Source organism: Hirundo rustica, chromosome 9, assembly GCF_015227805.2.
Source record: "Hirundo rustica isolate bHirRus1 chromosome 9, bHirRus1.pri.v3, whole genome shotgun sequence".
Taxonomy (NCBI): domain Eukaryota; kingdom Metazoa; phylum Chordata; class Aves; order Passeriformes; family Hirundinidae; genus Hirundo; species Hirundo rustica.
In genome coordinates, this window is record NC_053458.1 from 17,551,803 (window position 1) to 17,566,130 (window position 14,328).

Genomic DNA, 14,328 nt, shown 5'->3' on the forward strand with positions numbered 1-14,328 from the left:
AGCTTATGTACCTATAAGAAGTGTATCATGAAAGGAGAGTATTGGGGGGTTCAATACTGAAACAACTGGCTTTTATGGCATCTTGAGATTTCATGCTGTATCTTATTTATTTTAAAGAAGGTGAAGGTGGGTGTATGAGGTCTGAGCCCCACTGTTACTCAGGTGGCTGGAATTTTGAATGCTGAAATTCTATGTAGGACATCACTGGGGCCAAGTATGTAACTTAAACTATAAATGTTTGTTGTGTATTGGGGAAGAACTTTTGTATTTGATAGTATAATTATATTGTGTTGTCTTGTAATAGCACATGTGCCAGGGCATAGGCTGGACAGTTGTCTGAAGGCTCTGGGGATAAAGAGCTGCTGTTGTCAGCTGTTATAAATATGACGCACTACACAGTCCCTTACTGAATATTAAGATGGGCAATTAATTATGGCAATTCCTAGGTTCTATATGTGCAGTGAACATATACATGGAAGCATGAATTTTATGGTAAAGCCCACAGGTTTCTTTGAGCATCCTTAGAAATTGCTGCTTTTTATATCTGGCTTCCAAACACAGGTATTACTCATGTTTCTTTATGTTTTCTTATGTGTCGTGCAATGGTTAAATTACTAGATGAAAACACAAAGCAGTCCAGTGTTTTTCTTTTTTTCCTCTCCTCTTTTGAAGGGTATTTAGTTGCATTTGTAAATTATATACTTAAGCTACTAGTTTTACTGATAGTGTAGTAAACTGCTCATTAACTCGCTGGTCTGTTAGCAAGTGAGTGGGAGTTTCTGGGAACAGACATTCTTTGGGGTGAGGTGCTATATAGGTCAGATTTCCAACTGCTTGAGGAAGGACAATGGGGCTTGGTAGGAGGCTTTCATATTGGCTCCAGGCAGCTTTTAACACAGGATGGAGGAAAGGACAGAGCGTGGCTGGGAACAAGGGATGCCTTTCAGTGAGCCATTCTTAAAATGATCCATTCAACAAATCTTGCTTAAAGTGTGAGAAACATTATTTCTCCCTAGGATATAGGTTATAGGAAGTATTTTGTATATCCACTTCTTTGTCATACTTGGGTGTGCAGTTGCTTTTCATTTTCTCCTCTTTTTTTTTTTTTTTATTACTCTTTGTGTTCTTGCTGAAAGCTTTTGTTTCTCTCCTCATATTGGTGTGATAATTTTACAGTAAGATTAAAAAAAAAAATCAATCTTTGCAATGGATATCTGTCATATTTTAGAAGGTGGGCTTCTGGGTGTGATATCTTGCTGTGCTTTTCTGGAGTTCACAGCCCAATATACCTATGGGTAGACTGTGTGCTTCAATGAGATTGGGACCTTGGTGTTCTTTGTAAAGAAGGCTTTACAGTACAAGAAATTGGCTCATCTTACAGAGGGTGAAAACTCTGATCTATACAATAACTAACAGTGCAGTTGTTGCTTCTTGTGGAGAATGATGGTGGAAAGCAGGGAGATGGCATGCTGACATCTGCAGCATTTTGTACTTTGAGAGGAAGGACTAGAACCAATTTTCCATTTGAGAAAGCCAGAGAGAGAAAATCTGTTTTACCCATAGAGTCTTTCTGCCACTGACTTGAAATATTTGGAAGCAGATACGTCAGTTGCTCGGTGGGAGGATCTTATTAACCAGTGTCGTTAAGTGAGGACAGGATGGGTGACTTGTGGTTGTTCAGCCTGGAGGTGAGAAGGCTCTGTGGACAATCCAGAGCCCCTTCCAGTATGTAAAGGGCTACAAGAGAGCTGGGGAGGGACTTTTTACAGAGGCATGTAGTGATAGGACAAGGGGGAATGGCTTTAAATTGAAAGAGGGCAGGTTTAGATTGGATGTTAGGTAGAAATTCTTCCCTGTGAGAGTGGTGAAGCATTAGAACAGGTTGCCCAGAGAAGCTGTGGATGTCCCTGTTCAAGGCCAGGTTAGATGAGGCTTTGAGCTACCTGGTGTACGTGTCAGGAATATTAATCCACAAACACCAAAGGTTTATGTCCAAAAAGGAGGCAGAAGAGTCCTATAACTTTATTCAAATAAAGGGAGAGGTCATGGGGCATTCATTCCCTGTGGGGTCTCTCAAAATTTTTAGGGGGCACAGCCTCCTTTTTATCCTAATTTTCCAGCTGCATTTTCCCTCTCTCTTTTCCCATTGCCTGAGGTACTTGAGAGGTACAGACTTCCAGAAACCCTTAATACCCAAGACCCCCTTCTAATGTATGTTCCCCCCTTCCCTGTTTTTCTTTTTCCTTTTGCCTCTGTTCTTTTCCTCTAAATCCAGAGATCTACCACAGTCTTGATTGAGTAGCAGTCTGTGTCGATTAGTGGAATTCCTATGGAATTTATTGTTCCCCCCATTGCTTCTTTCACCTCTCTGTATCTGGCTTTATCTACCATCAGGCCCACAGTTTGCTTGTAAACACGTCCTTCTCATTCCTTTTATAGGGGAAGATGTCTCTGCCTATTGCAGAGGGGTTGGAATGAGACAATCTTTAAGAGCCCTTCTAACCCAAACTGTTCTGTGGTTCTGTACATGCAGCAAGTGAAGACTTAAAATGGTTAGTGCTGCTTACACAGCTCTTACTCTGAGTGTCGTCTTAGATGCTGCAGCAGAGCCAGATCTGCCTAAATTGGGAAATGATGGAGGCAATCAGAATGTTTTCTATGCCATATAGTAGAGATTCAATTACTGCCATGATGCTAAATTTCTATCTTAAGGTAATCAATATGCTGTGCTGATAATTCTGGCATGCCGAAAGGGTAGAAACCAATTTCTTCTTAAGTAATCAAGACTATAAAAGGGCAAAAATGACTGAAAGGATGAGTATTTGGTATTGCTTTTTACTTGTATTCTTATTTCATGTTCATACTGAATGGCAATCTCCTTGTTAACAAGAAAGATCCTACTTTGAAACATGGCATGTAAAAGTTATCTTAAAAACACTCCTGAGAGGAATATATAAAAGCTTTTTATATTCAGGTAGTTATATATTTTGAAATACTGCTGCTTAGAACTATTTCAGTTTTGTCTTTTTTGAAAGAAAATCACTCATTTCTGTATGTACCCTTCTTCCACATAAGAATTTGGATTTTCTTCATCCTAAGATACTGTAATATCTGTGTCACTTGAAGATTATATTCCTTTCTACTTTAGTTTTATTTTTAATTGCTACAATGAAATAGAATATTTGGGAAAAAATGTGGGTTTTAAAAAATCAGTTCTAATTGTTAAACATTTATAATGAATGTTTCTGGGCTCCCCACCTGCTTTTTGCACTTGACAGCCTCTTTTAGAGTCCACGTGGTGGGATGAACATGTAAATAGTCCTGTGGGGTTTGTACCTACTGTTACAGTGGTTACTTTACAGCCACGTCTTATCACTTGTTGGTCAAGAAGGGATGCGATGAAGGGAGCATTCTGTGCTCTGATGCACAGCGAGCTCCACCTTCTGTGTGTTATGCACGGTACTTCACACATATAGTTAAACTGCATCTGGCTTGGAAATAAGGCAATATTCTTAGGAAATCTTAAAAGAGCTGTCATAATTTTCTTGGCTAGTTGATGTTTAAAAATAATCTTACAACATAACTTTACTATTTCCGCAAGTTTAATATTAAAAAGGACACACCTTTACGGTATCGATGCGTGCTGCTAGTACGTTGTGGGTTCCTTCTATACTAAAGCAATTATTTGCGGTTTTAAGGGATGATTTCACTAACAAGCTCACAGCACCAGGCACGAGCAGCGTATCCCTCGCTAGCGCAGCTGCCCGGGGCTTACCGCGAGCCTCGGTTGGCACGGTTCGCTGTCGTGGGCAAGTTTAGACCCAGCTCTTGTCCCCTGCCGTGCGCCCCCGCGGGCTCCCCCCGCGCCTAACCCGGGCCTGGGCGGCCGTGCGCTGGGCGAGGGCTCAGCCCCGGGGCCACCCTAGCCCTGTGCCCCGCGGCGGGCGGGAATCGGGCCCTGTGCCCGCTCCCGGAGCCCTGGCGGCGGGCGAGGATCGGGCCCTGTGCCCGCTCCCGGAGCCCTGGCGGCGGGCGAGGATCGGTACCCGCTCCCGGAGCCGAGGCGGCGGGCGGGGATCGGGCCCTGTGCCCGCTCCCGGAGCCCTGGCGGCGGGCGGGGATCGGTACCCGCTCCCGGAGCCCTGGCGGCGGGCGGCGATCGGGCCCTGTGCCCGCTCCCGGAGCCCTGGCGGCGGGCGGGGATCGGTACCCGCTCCCGGAGCCCTGGCGGCGGGCGGGGATCGGTACCCGCTCCCGGAGCCCTGGCGGCGGGCGGGGATCGGTACCCGCTCCCGGAGCCCTGGCGGCAGGCGGGGCCCCGGCCCCGTGCCCGCCCCTCGCCGGCGGGCGCAGGCGTGCAGCGGAGCCGCGGTCTCGCGAGGCGCTGGGGGCCGCCGCGGGGGCGCGGGCCGGGCCAGGCGAGGTGAGGAGGAGGAGGAGGGCGCGGAGGATGTGCGGGGTGCGATGGGGTAGCGGCAGCTCCGGACACCACGGCGTTGGGAGGCGGGCGCTGAGGCGGCGGTGCCGCCGCGCCGCGCAGAGGAGCGGGCCTGCCCTGACCTTGCGGGTCGGTCACGGCGGGGGCCGGGGCGGGGCGCTCCGGCGGGAGCCGCTGCCCTTCAGGGCGTGCGGGCACGGCCCTTGCCAGGGACCGTGAGGAGCGGCTGGGGAAGAGCTCGGGGCAGCCCTGGTAGGCCCTTGAGTTTTTGTTTGGGATGGAAGCTTGTTACTTAAATCTAGTTTCTAATTAATTATTTAATTTGTGGTGCAGCGCTGCACCTGCACTTGGCGTTCACCTTCATAAATAACCAGTGCAGTTTTGTGTTACGACTGTTTGCTTTCTTTTTCTTTAGAAATTCGATCTTAAAAGGCCCGGTGTGCAGACGCCATGGGTTTGTCCGCATCCTCCCCGGCTGCTGCACAGCAGTCACCAAATGCATCCAGGCAATATCAGACGGCATCTCCACCTTCAGAATGTCCCATGCATCAGGAAAAAATGAACGGTAATCATGCTTGAAACCTAAATGAGCTAAACTCTACTTGGGAACCAGACTGAAAAATACTGGGGGGAGGGAAGCGAGAAATTCTTCAAATAAACTCCAGGTTTTTATTTAGCAAAAGTCATTCTCAAGTAAATTTTCCTTAGGAGGAGTCACTTGTTCACTAGAACACTGTGCAAGCTGCTCTGTGTGTAGAGACAGGAGGTGCTCACTGTAGAACCTGTGGGTCACTCCCAGTTCGTTTCACAGGGGCCCTACAGATCTGTTCTGTGGTGTGGTACAGCCACAGAGGGGCGCGGAGCCCCTACAGAGATGGTGACTGGTTTACTGGTTGTCACTAAAACTTGCGTCTGGAAAAGGGCAGTAAAAGGGTGGAGTGAGATGAGTACCTGGAGAAGGACATCAGCTCTTCTCTTAACTCAGCCAATGCACTGGATCAGCTTCGCTGAGGAAATCTTAAGTACGAACAGTTCACTGTTGGACCAGCATGGGGATAGGAAATGAGCATTCAAAGACTACACAGGAAACTGATCTTACTATGATTTGAGTCCTGAAATGTAGGAAAAAGAGCAGTTCAAACTGTTGAAAAGCTCAGAAGAAAGAATGAAATACCCGTTTGCATTGGCATGAGCCTTCAATGAACTTTTCCATTTCATGTATTATTAGAGTTTTCATCTTGTAGCAAAATGTATACTGCTGTTGCGTTTAAGGTTGTCCAATGCACATGAAGACTGCTGATCATAGAACGGAGAACACAGATGATGTTCCTGCACATCAAGAAAGAGCTTATGAGTTTGTAGCATGTCCTGTGAAGTCTGGTGCATCTCAAATGAAAGATGACATAGATCCCAGCAATATGGTAACTTTTGCTTACTTCATGTGTTTTCTTTAGTCTTGTTTCTTCAGAAGTGTTACACTCAAAAATGTAAATAATGTTACTCTGTAAGCTGGAAACTCTGGGAAATAACATTTTTTAATTATTATTTTAAGACTGGTTTTTCTCTTTTTTTTTGCAAATTTTATTTGAAACAAGTTGCATCTTATTTAACATTGTGTTAAAATTCACATCTCTGGTGGTCTTCCTGTTTTTAAATATCTTTTGCTCTCTACTTACTAGTTACATAAATGTTTTTTATGCTACGTTGGTGGATTTTCATTTCAGTGTAATGGCAGTATGGTTGAGTTTTGATTAGCGTCTCCAAGATTTCCTCTAGTTTACAAAAAGCATTGCTCTTTTGAAAGTTGAAGTTTTTTGAAAGTGAAAGTACAAAGCTTTTCTGTAGTCTTCTGGTGACAAACTTGTGCAAAGCGTTCTGCTGCAAAAAAGGTCATTTTGGTGGTCTTAAATAAAGGCTGAACTTCTTGATCTTTGTAGGAGGTGATTGTTTATGCTTTGATTTTTCTCAAACACTGTAACTTAAAAACATGCTAATACTCTACTGGTTGTTTGTTCTCCTTGTTCTGTAGATGCCTCCTCCCAATCAGCAGCCATCCCCAGGTCAGCCATTTCCATTGTCAACTGTTAGAGAAGAATCTTCCATTCCTAGAGCACATTCTGACAAGAAATGGGTCTACCCTTCAGAGCAAATGTTCTGGAATGCTATGCTAAGAAAAGGGTAAATACATGTGTCTGTGAGCCTGGAATTCATGAACTTGTGTCATTTGTTACTGGGGTTTTTTTCTGAGAGTTTGTGGATTTTAACCAGTAAATAATAAAGTAGCTCTTCTAAAAAAGTACTATTTTTAGAAACATTTTTATTTTAAAGGGTGAGTTGGTCTCAAAGGCCATGTGTCTTCCAGTGACCAGGAAGATGGCAAAAAAATGCCAAGCAACTGCTACTGGCTCAGAAAATTTTCTTAAAAGTCCATGCACAGGCGTAGACAAAGTTTGCATGATTGCCAACTTTCAGTCTCAATTGGTTTCATGCTAATGCTGTAAAATGACGGTAGAAGTTCTATGTAAGAACATCTAATTTTGCAGAATTGCTAAAAATGGGGAAATTTGCAAGTAGATATTTTTGGTATTTACAAAAATTTAGTGTAGGCAAGACTAAAAATCCTCCTGTGCTGATATTTCCTTGTTCTTTTGTATGATTTGTTTGTCATTCTTGAACAAGTGAACTTTACAGGTAGTTTACTTTTGAAGCAATAGTGTCGATATGGTTCATAACACAGTATGATATAGCAGCCTGTGTGGAACATACAAGTTTTGGTCCTGTGAAAACTGAAATGTGTTAATGTTATGCCAGTTGAAAAGGAAGCACACATGCAGTCAAAGTGCATTGTCAAGAGGGATGAAAAGTATTTCTAAGTGTTGCCACAATGTATTGAATACAGGACTTCTGTGCATTAGGAACACAAGTGGGATTTTTCCTAAGCATTTTTATGAATACTGTGATGTTTGCACACTCTGATAACTTTCTGATCCAGTTGAGCTGTTAATTTAGCTATGTAGAATTTGTGGATCTCTGTGATGATAAGTTTCTGCACAGAAAATGAAGTGGTTCTCAACATGCTTAAGCAGATGAGCCAGAAGTTTGTGTACTTGTCTTGTGTCTTACATACAACCTTAAATCTTGATTCAAAAGTTCATCAGATAAACCTAGGAAGGTGGAATAGTTATGCTGTAATGTTTATAAACTGTTTTCAAGTTCTTACTTTTTAGGTGGAGGTGGAAAGATGATGACATAACGAGTGAAGACATGACGAACATTATTAAGATTCATAATCAAAATAATGAGCAAGCTTGGAAGGAGATTTTGAAGTGGGAAGCTCTACATGCTGTGTATGTACCTATGAAATATTGCATATGGAGTATTTGTAATGACAAAGATACAAGTTGTCAACTTAGCATGACTGGTGAAAAGCAGTGATTAAAAAACTGTTACTTTTTAGGTCAGCATAGTCCCTTGTTCCTACAAGACACAGACTAGTTAAACATTTGGTATTGTAACTTTTTCTTTGAAATTCCATGATGGTTTTTACACAGTAGTTTGGATTATGGTTTTCTATTCTTTAATCTATTAAATCTGTGGGTTAGATTTGCAGAGAACTGCTTTGTTGACAAATTAGAACAATGTGTGTGAATCATATCAGAGATCGTTTATCATACCAGTAGTAAGTGCTGGCAGAAACTGGGTGACTTTTCAAAGGAAAGGAAAAAAAATTGGTTTATCTTGTTATTAATTTTTTACTGTTGCTTTCTTCTACCCAGTTTGTTACTAAAACAAATTACCATAGTGGTTTAATCACTGAAAATAAGACTGTGTTAAAAGGTAAAAACTGTTTTCCTTTTAAATTGTGTGCACAGGGAATGTCCATGTGGGCCGTCGCTGATGCGGTTTGGAGGCAAAGCAAAGGAGTACTCACCAAGAGCCAGAATACGTTCATGGATGGGGTACGTGGGCAGGGAAGAAGATCTTCCAGTGAGATGGGAGGCCAGAGAAATGTTTCTGGAAACATGATGTAGAATTAATTTAAAGAAGTTTCAGAACAGGTATTGCAAGTTAGAATTGCCAGAAGATAGAAGTACTAGTGGGATCTTACGGACAAATGAATCTTGAACTGGACTTCCACTCCCTCTCCCAGGGAGGGGAATATCCATTAAAATATCTCCATGGCCTGTTCCCTGTCCTTTCCAGGTACGAGCTACCCTTTGATCGGCACGATTGGATAGTCGACCGGTGTGGGAAGGAAGTGCGCTACGTTATCGATTACTACGACGGCGGAGCAGTGGACAAGAACTACCAGTTCACCATCCTGGATGTGCGCCCTGCGCTGGACTCACTCTCGGCCGTCTGGGACAGAGTGAAGGTGGCCTGGTGGCGCTGGACTTCCTAAGTGCTCCTGTGGTGTGTACTCGAAAAGTAACCACTTTCTCCTAGACAATGGACGTGTGAATATCAGGACTTGAGACAGAAGTTCACTGCAGCTGTCATTGCTTTCATCGTCACCACTGTTCTTTGTGGGTGGGAAAGGGAGTTCAGGGAATTCTCTCGTTGAGTACACCAATGCTTTGTGGTGTTTCAAATGGAATAATAAAGTTACAGTGGCAAAAACACGTATCTTAATTTTCTTAAGAACTGGGAAGCCTTTCTTACTTTCTCTCAGATTCTGCATAAGGTTGCCTTCTTTTCATGACTTCAGTGCTGCTCCAAATACCTTACAATTCTGATTCTGACTGGAGTTTTGAGTATTACTTGATTAGTGAAAACTGGAAATTTCATAAATTATTTCACGTATTTAATGTATTTGAGTATCTCCATGATGAATAAAGGGTAAAAGATCTGGACTCTTTCAAATTACATGTTTTATTTTCACTGTAAAGCCATGTATTTGTTTTCACATGGACATTTTACCTATTCAAATACATACTTCCTCAGAAAACTTCAGTTAATCAGTTAAAGGAGGTATAGTGTGGTCTGAGTATTTTAAAGATATGTTATATAGAAAAGGAGAATATACTCATGCAATTTTTAATCTGCAATTTTTCTTTGAATAGAAGAACATCTGTTAGAAGCGGGAAATGAATATCACTTTTAAAACAGGACACTTTTAAAAAGACATAAAATTGATATTTAATGACTATTTATTTGAATATTCAAAGGGTGGTTTTCTGATGTAAGAAAATGCATTATTTTAGTATTTTCAAGTCTATAATGTGTGTCATGTAATGAATTCAGGACAGAGCTAAGCCTTATTTAAAGAACCTCCTGCAGTGCATCTGTATTTGGCATCCTGGCTGCATTACTGATATTTATTACAGCGTGGCTTTTTATGTAATAAAGAATTGCACAAGGGGGTGTGACTGCACAGTCACACACGTGAGTATAAGTGAGGTGCATTACAGGTGTGTACGTAAGTGGGCTGAAAGGGTATCAAAAGTGCCATGGGAGAAGGTTGATTGGAGTGTTTTTTAAGAGCAATGCATGGCATAAAGATTTGATTATTGTTTGTGCTTAGTAAGGGAAACAAACTTTTTAAAGTGTTCCACTGTAATAGATTTAAGTTTGCTTGACTCGATAAGTTTCAGGTGCTGTGCAAAACACTTGGGAATGGAAAGGAGTATGAGAATAGCACCTTGTAGCTTCTCAAATGTGGGAAGCTGCCTTCTTGAAACTCCCCAACCTTAATGGGAAACTAGCTGTACATTTCATTTCCTGAAAGTGGCCTATGTTTAACTGATATTGGAACCTTTTTTTTTTTTTTTTTTTTTTTTTTTTTTTCCCAATGGGGAAAATTTAATTTTCCCCCTCTTAATGTTTCAGGAAAGTCACTTCCCATTTAGGGAAAAATTAGTCCGGGAAGCTTTCCTACTTTAGAATTCTAACGATCACAAATAGTTTCCACTTCAGAGACTACTGTTGTGCATGTTAGGAATAAAGGTTATCCAGAATCCTAAGAGAAAAACCATGCTCTTACCCATATCCAGTTTGCTTATTCCTTTTCACCTTTTCAGTGATTCATATATATATATACACACACACACCTATACATATATATATATATAAACAGGGAAGAAAAAACTTCCATATAAGTAGGCAATGTATGGATGAGGTAAATGAAAAGTGAATTTGTATGAAGCATATCTGACTTATGAAGGAACTGCTCTGTTCTAACAGTAAAGATGGAAGAGTACTCTTTTTGGGGTGATGGGTTGTTTTTGTTTGGGATTTTTTTTGTAGTTGTTGGTTTATGCATTTGGCAACTTGCTACACTATTTGGAAAGGCTACACCACTGTAGGGAGTACTTCAGAAGCTTCAAAAGCACGAGTGTGCTTTGTTGATTTCGGCAGTGAGATGTTGGGAGCATGGAAATTGTAATAGCTGCTGAATCTGGGGAAATTGTCACGGGCCACTTCATGTCTTTACTATCTCCTGTTGCGTTCCAACTTCCACAGATTCAAAATTGCTCTTTTCTGTGTTACTGTTAGTGAAATGTACTACTTTGTCATCAAACTAAAAGGAGAATCAAATAAATATACTTTTCTTAACTTTGGTATTTGGTGATCATGCTTTTAGCTATAAGGATTATTAAAATAAGCTTTTGTATGTGTCATATGAGATTCTAGTGTGTTAGAACTAAAATCTTGCTATAGAGTATATATTCAATATTGTTCCTATGTGTTATTGTATATTACTACAACTTAACTATTGTCACATCTACTCATTTTTCAGGTGAATACAGAACCAAACCCCAAGGACTAAATTCAAGTGTTTGCTAACAGTTCTTAGAATAAGAGCATATGACAAGAAACAGATTCATCCTGAGTCTGGCTAACTTGAGAAGAATGCAAGGAAATTTAAAAAAGTAAAAATTATTAGAAGAGTAAATGAAAATAATGAATTTCTGCAAGCAGTAAGACTTAAGGAAGTAAATGGAGTTTCTTCTTTAGGCTTGGGTTTCTTGATGAATGATACATAGATGTTAAAATTATTATAATTCCAATGTAAATTTGAATAACAGTGATTTAAATAGTTTTTTTAATCCTCAGGAAGGAGGTTTTAACTGAAAAACTATTGTTCAGGCTATATTAAAAGAAATCTCTGTATATATTAAAAGGAATGTGCATAAATAAATACATTTACATCTTTTCTTTGTAAGTATAGGAAGGTATGGAGAGTTCATGGAGCCCAAGAAAGTGAAGAAGTATCCTGATCAAGCCCTTTCATGGAATTCTGCAGTAAAATCAGGTTCCCAATCCTAGCCAGCCAGAAACAGAATTTTGGAACCCGACATCTCAAACCAAGGTTAACCTTGTGGACGTTCCAAAGGGAACATGCAGACGCTCACTAAAAAAGGCTGCTTCTATAATTAGTTCTGTATTTAGCTATCTAAACTTCAGCTGTGTTCTGCTTTACTGTATCAAAGCCCTGCTTGACCTATTGTGTTTGACTTGCAGATGAAACAAGTTAGGGTGCCCTCCTGGCCTGCCCTGAAGGATTTATTTATTGTGTTTAAGGATGTTGCAATGCCAAGAAGCTGCACTCTCTGGGGCTGGTGGAAAAGGACTCCAGCGTAACATTCCCAACTGTAATCAGGCCTTGGGTCATGCACATGCAGTCAGGAGCGGTTCTGACCTTGATTTCCTGGAGCAGGAAGCCATTCTGCGCTCAGGTATGGGTTTTGGCCGCTTGCAGTTGTGTCGCTTCAGGTTGCAGTGGCTCCCCTGCACTGGGGTGCCTGGCACTGCTGCCACTCTACAGGGGCACCAGACTGGGTGCTCTGCCTCCAACACCCTCCCTGCTCAGCCACGAGGGACCAGCTCTCTGTTCTGCAGTTGTCCTGTTAGTATCTGGCCAACATGAGCACTCCTGTAATTGGGGAGTAATCCAGAGGCTGATCTTTCTGGGATGCCTTGAGTGGAAGGGGAAGCTGTAGCTCTTCTGTCACTCATGTATTTTTTTTCCCCTCTCCCCTAGAAACACCTATGCTCCTTCCTTTCATACTATGCTCGTGGTCCTAGCTTCAATCCCTCTAAGAATTTTTCAGCTAAGGCTTAGTATTTCTGCTCTGCTTTGCTGTAGAAGAGAGGCTGTATTGCTGTAAGATGTGTCCATTCTTGATTTCCATACTTTCTTCTGCCAAAGCAAAGTGTTCTGGATTACCACTTTTGAATTATGAGGTGAAATAGGCATACTAGTTCAGTGTGAAATTCTGTCTAGTGTTTACATAATTTATTTACCATCAGAACTTCAATGTGCTCTGTAAATTTGAAGTGTCTAATGTGCTGATAAATACTGGTCTGGTTTCAAAAGGTGTATGAGTGGCAAAGGACCTCTCAGTGCTCTGAAAATGGTCATAAATAGTCTGTCATCTTATGCACTCCCATTGTGTTTGTTCCGCTCTTGTATCAAAGTGTGGGGGAAGAGCAGCTAATGTGCCAAATTGCAAAAGATGAAGGTTTGAAAAGATACATTGCTGTAGCTCAGCAGCTAAAAATGAACTGGGAGACTAAAAAATACTTCCTAATATTTGGACTTTTACTGAAGTTTGCTTTTTATAGAGGGTAGAAATGCCTCTTTCAGAACTATCACTTTTTAAAGACATCTCTTCCGAATACGTACTAAATGTTATGGCACGCTAATTCTCTGTGTCCTTTGCTTACCCCTGGAGGAGAATCCATGTAGCAAGGTTCCACAAGCCAATGTCCTTGATGTGGAAGCTGAACATTTTGAGGACAGAATACAGTACTTGATGCTAGATGTGCTTATCTCTTCAGTATCATACCCTTCCCTAGCCACAAGTATCTTTACATATGTTCTTTTTAAAAATGCACAGGATTGGTAGCTTTTTATAAATGTTTAGTAGGCAGCTACATGCATTTTTACTCTCACTGAAAGAAAATACATTCTGTTTATTATTCTACCTTTGTACAAGGTAAATTGCATGCAAAGATCTTTATGCAGTGAATCAAGTAAGTATTGATTCTCTCATCAATGTTAGTATTAGGAATCTATGGTCATACTAGACATGGCAGGTCATAAGAAGCAACCTTTTTAGTTTGTATTAGATGGCAAATCACTTTTTGTGCTTCTTCTTCAAGAAAAAATGGCTTGTCAAACTCCCAAAGGAAGAATCTTTTATTTTTTACTGAATGTGACAGTTACATCTATTTGGTCATACTACTTGTACATCACATTGCATAGAAACTTCTGGGCAGAGTACTCGACTCCAAACCCTACCATGGGGCCTTGAGCATGTGTGAAATGATATGTTACCACCAGGGATTCCAATGGCACAGTCAAAGGATTGTGTAAATTTATTGGAAGTATTGGGATGGTTACTAGGCTTCATTAAGAACATTTAAAAGATTAGATTATTTCTTTTGCTGATGCTCAGTTCGGACCCCTCATAAAATAGAAACCATCACATATTTTTTCTACATATTATAGTAAAAAAAAAACAAACCCTCATGTTTTTTGTTTTCCAATGTTTTGCCAATTTTGTGGTAACTACATAAAATTTTAGCTATTCTGCTAACATGCTGCTGTTCTTGCCTCCAGCATCTCAAGACTGTGACCCCATAAACCTCCTGTCTGCAGAGATAGCTAATGCTTTAATTGATCATTAGTACACTTTCAAAATGGGTTTCCATCTGCCAAAAGATTAAGTGTCTTAGGGAATTGACTTAGAGCAGTTTGATGCATGGAGGATAAATGCAAGTGCCTTTAAAAAGCACTGCTAGATCACAGATCCTTGAAAAACTAGCTTCTGAAATACAAGGAAAAATTATAAAAAAGGTTTTTCCTCTTCTTTGTTTTTCCCTCAAACAAAAAATCTTTTTTTATATATCAATGAGAATTTTTTACCTCATTTTCAAGAACT

General features: G+C 41.1%; 2 protein-coding genes across 3 annotated transcripts; one reads left to right on the plus strand and one right to left on the minus strand.

The window, feature by feature from the left end:
- Nucleotides 1–3,922: 3,922 nt before the first annotated feature.
- On the minus strand, nucleotides 3,923–4,802 carry LOC120756573 (basic proline-rich protein-like). Its single transcript, XM_040073094.1, has 2 exons — nucleotides 4,780–4,802; nucleotides 3,923–4,697 (listed from the first exon to the last, which is right to left on the minus strand). The coding sequence occupies exons 1-2, from the start codon at nucleotides 4,800–4,802 to the stop codon at nucleotides 3,923–3,925; spliced, it is 798 nt and encodes a 265-aa protein (XP_039929028.1).
- LOC120756245 (holocytochrome c-type synthase) lies at nucleotides 4,346–10,993 on the plus strand. Of its 2 annotated transcripts, none has more exons than XM_040072261.1 (7): nucleotides 4,346–4,423; nucleotides 4,854–5,003; nucleotides 5,711–5,859; nucleotides 6,468–6,616; nucleotides 7,666–7,785; nucleotides 8,311–8,397; nucleotides 8,642–10,993. In XM_040072261.1, the coding sequence occupies exons 2-7, from the start codon at nucleotides 4,889–4,891 to the stop codon at nucleotides 8,838–8,840; spliced, it is 819 nt and encodes a 272-aa protein (XP_039928195.1). In that variant the 5' UTR covers nucleotides 4,346–4,423; nucleotides 4,854–4,888; the 3' UTR covers nucleotides 8,841–10,993. The 2 variants fall into 2 exon arrangements, with proteins under 2 accessions (XP_039928195.1, XP_039928196.1); XM_040072262.2 differs by lacking the exon at nucleotides 4,346–4,423 and adding an exon at nucleotides 4,572–4,690.
- Nucleotides 10,994–14,328: the final 3,335 nt, after the last annotated feature.